General features: G+C 34.2%; 1 protein-coding gene across 1 annotated transcript in view; it reads left to right on the plus strand.

Annotated features, from left to right (window-relative positions):
* Positions 1–1,743: 1,743 nt before the first annotated feature.
* The window catches only part of zcchc4 (zinc finger, CCHC domain containing 4), a 14,055-nt gene continuing 12,169 nt past the window's right edge, over positions 1,744–3,629 (plus strand). The window contains exons 1-3 of the mRNA XM_034856563.1: positions 1,744–1,952; positions 3,046–3,164; positions 3,264–3,346. Of these exons, the coding sequence (XP_034712454.1) occupies positions 1,865–1,952; positions 3,046–3,164; positions 3,264–3,346 (290 nt within the window). The 5' untranslated portion in view covers positions 1,744–1,864. The remainder of the gene's footprint in view (positions 1,953–3,045; positions 3,165–3,263; positions 3,347–3,629) is intronic.

The raw sequence follows: 3,629 nt of genomic DNA on the forward strand, positions 1-3,629 counted from the left end.
ATATCCCCCAAAAAACTCAAAGCTGCTCAGAGTACCAGTGTGAATTTGATGACTTCAGTAACTACTTCACTGTTGTTAAAAAAAATCTGAAAACACAACACTGACCTACAGTAAGATCACTTTATAAAGATTTCATATGCAAAGCACGGCTGCTGGACAGAGGTGCTATGCTGTATAAAGAGTGATAGAGAGTGATAGACTCATTCTCCCAAAATGCACCACAGAGCGCCACAGGAAGTCACACACACACACACACACACTTAGAGAGGTTGAAACTGGACACTATTATCTGTTTTGTGCAATAACACTGGCCTGACATGTGTGCAATACTCAACTACTAGAATTATTATTATTATTATTGTTATTATTATTATTATTATTATTATTATTACTTTTCACCATAGCAATTCCTTAATTATGTAAATTATGTAAATATTGTCTATTAACATCCCTTATATCTCTTATATTTCTTTATTTATATTTCTAATTTAATTTTTCATTTAAATTTTAATTTTAATCTGTTTATTGATTACAATAATCTAATATTTCTACTATTTGTGCAACTGCAACACAGAGTTTCCCTTCGGGGATAAAAAAAAGTATTTCTGATTCTGATTCTGATTCTGAAACATGCAAAATGAAAGCATTATGTGCTGTTTAGGCTCTGGGAAAACATGTATGCCAAATTCAAAAATGATTTTAACTTAAAATTGGCCAAACGTGATTCATATACTGAAACTCTGTCCATCTGTTATGGAAATGAATACATATCCATAAACTGTGGCAAGAGATATGAAGATTTGTCTTGGATAATATTACCTGTTACTGAAAAATCTATTTGGTTATGTCAGATACAATACCATATATCAGAATATATTTTCTTATCAATCTCATAATATTCTTAGAATAAAATGTTTCATGTTTTAGATATTGTATCTTAAGGTTTCCTGAAGGTCTTTTCCAAAAACCTTCAGACAACCTTCAAGGAACGTTCCCTAAAGGTTTAAAAAACAACATATAACTTTAAAGAACCTTCAGGAAACGTTCCCTCAACATTCTCTTAAGGTATTCTTTCTCAAAATCCGTAGCGACCCAGGGGACTTGAGGCTTTAACATAAAGTGTTATAATAACAATATTATATTGTATAAATAATAATAATAATAATTATTATATAGTAATATTAACTTTAATAACTTAGTTTAGGAAAAGGATAGTAGAACAAACGTAAATTTAGGATTCAGATTTAGAATATGTATATTTACTATATATGTATATATATACTATATATACATATATATATATATATATATATACATATGGGTACATATATACATATATACATACACATATGTCTATATACATATATATGGATGTGTGTATATGTGTGTACATACGTGTATGTATATATGTGTGTGTACATGTGTGTGTATATGTGTATATATATATATATATATATATGTGTGTGTGTGTATATATATATACATATGTGTGTACATATACGTGTGTGTATATATGTGTGTGTATATCTCTGTGTATATATGTGTGTGTATATATATATGTATGTGTGTGTGTATATATATATAAGTAATAAATAATAAAGAAATATACTAGTATTTAACTAGGCTTTATTCAAAACCTACAGAATAAAGGATACGTCCAGAATGATGCATAAACAATTTTTTTTCTATTTCAAACAAAAACAAATAAAAGGATACAGAAGGCACATGTTCGTGACGTGAAATCTGCGCGACTCCAAACAGCACGCGCCCCGTGATGCCTACTCGTTAGCCTGACTCAGGCCGAGCTCTTGTAGTTTTTGTCTGTTTAGCGTAAAAGCTTATTGTTATTAATAATTCTAAAGACATGGACGCGACCGAGGATAACTACGACACTTTTGCAGTAGAAGTTATTCTTCCACAGAGCGGGAAAACAGCGCCATGTTGTCCGCATGGTGAGTGCCTGGCAACCACATTAATTTACACAGCCAAAAAACACCGAACTGAGTCCTATGTGTCAAAGAAGCAGTGTTATATATACGTATATTTATATAATATACACACACAGAACTATGACATTATATTAAGTCTTTTAAAACATTTGGCGCATGGATATATGAAAAAATAGTTCGTGTCGCAGTACAATATCACCTAAAATGGCTTTAATTCTCCAAGAATCAGGTGTAACGTTAACGGTAAACTATGTATTCTGACAGAAATAAACCCTATGAATATGTATATATGTATCGTTACCCAATGTGTATTCATGTTGTAGCTAAATACACACCACATATTTCACGTAAAATGTCTTAGTGTGTGTGCATAAGCAGACAGATATATCGCGAAGGAATTTGTAGGCATTCAGTAGCAAAACAACCAAAACACATACACACATATACACACATATATCACACATACATCAAAATCACTCCCAGAAATGCAATGACCATGATAAAGTAAGTTACTATTGTAGATAGGGGTGGGGGAAAAGTCGATACAGCATAGTATCGCGATATTTTCAGTGGCAATAATGTACCGATACACAGGCGTCAAGTATCGGTCTATTATTTCATATTATACATTAATAAGTTTCCTTTTGGGGACATCATTTTGAAATTTAGAAAAATTTAAAGTTGGAAAAAAGGTTATAAATTAATCAATAAAAGGTGATATATTGCAATATGTTTCAAATCGCATTAATATTGTATCATGGCATAAGTATCGCGACGATATCTATAGGGAGGTGTCTGGTGATTCCCCCCCCCCCCACATGGTAGACTGTGTGAAAAAGTGAACAGTGCAGCGATTGAAGAGTGCAGTAGAACACGATTAAATATTAACTATGACTCTAAAATATAAATGTAATAACCTAAAACCTGACTGATTGAATAAGAACAATATGTAACAAGGAATAAGTTATGAAATGTGGGTGTTACATAGCGTTCTAAAAGTAAATGGAGCTTGTTTAAGCCAGAGTCTGGCTCACTGTTAAGGGGTCACTGAGGGTCCAGCTAACAGACTACCTATCATGTCCCGTGTGTTCCCCAGGTCCCACCTTGCTGTTTGAGAAAGTTAGCAAAGGAGGGGAGAAGGGCAGGAAGTTCTACGCCTGCTCAGCCTGCAGAGACCGGAAAGACTGCAACTTCTTCCAGTGGGAAGACGATAAGGTAAGTTCACTGGGATTTGGTATTACTCACTTATTACAACATGTATGACACCTGGCTGATCATAGGAACTCCTTTTTATCTGAATTTTGTCATATGAAGGTGTCGGAGGCCAGGCTTTTGGCCCGAGAAGCAGAGACGCAGGCAAAGAGACCTCTGGTCACCCATCAGGAGTACTGTAGAAGGTAATACTATGGATGTAATATTACTAATATACTATGCACGGTTGTCTTCTGTTACTTGGCCAGAGATCCTCTCATATGTATATGTGAATTTCTTTCAGGAAGAATGTTGAAAATACAAACTAAGTGGATGTTAGGGTATCTTGTATCTAGCAACAAGTTAAGAAAAAATATGCCCAGCAGCTGGAAAGTAACAAGAAACTTTAACCCCCATGTTGCCCTCATGTTGCCCTCATGTTGCCCTCATGTTGCCCTCATGTTGCCCTCATGTTGCCCTCATGTTGCC

The sequence above is a fragment of the Etheostoma cragini genome, chromosome 19 (assembly GCF_013103735.1).
Source record: "Etheostoma cragini isolate CJK2018 chromosome 19, CSU_Ecrag_1.0, whole genome shotgun sequence".
NCBI lineage: Eukaryota > Metazoa > Chordata > Actinopteri > Perciformes > Percidae > Etheostoma > Etheostoma cragini.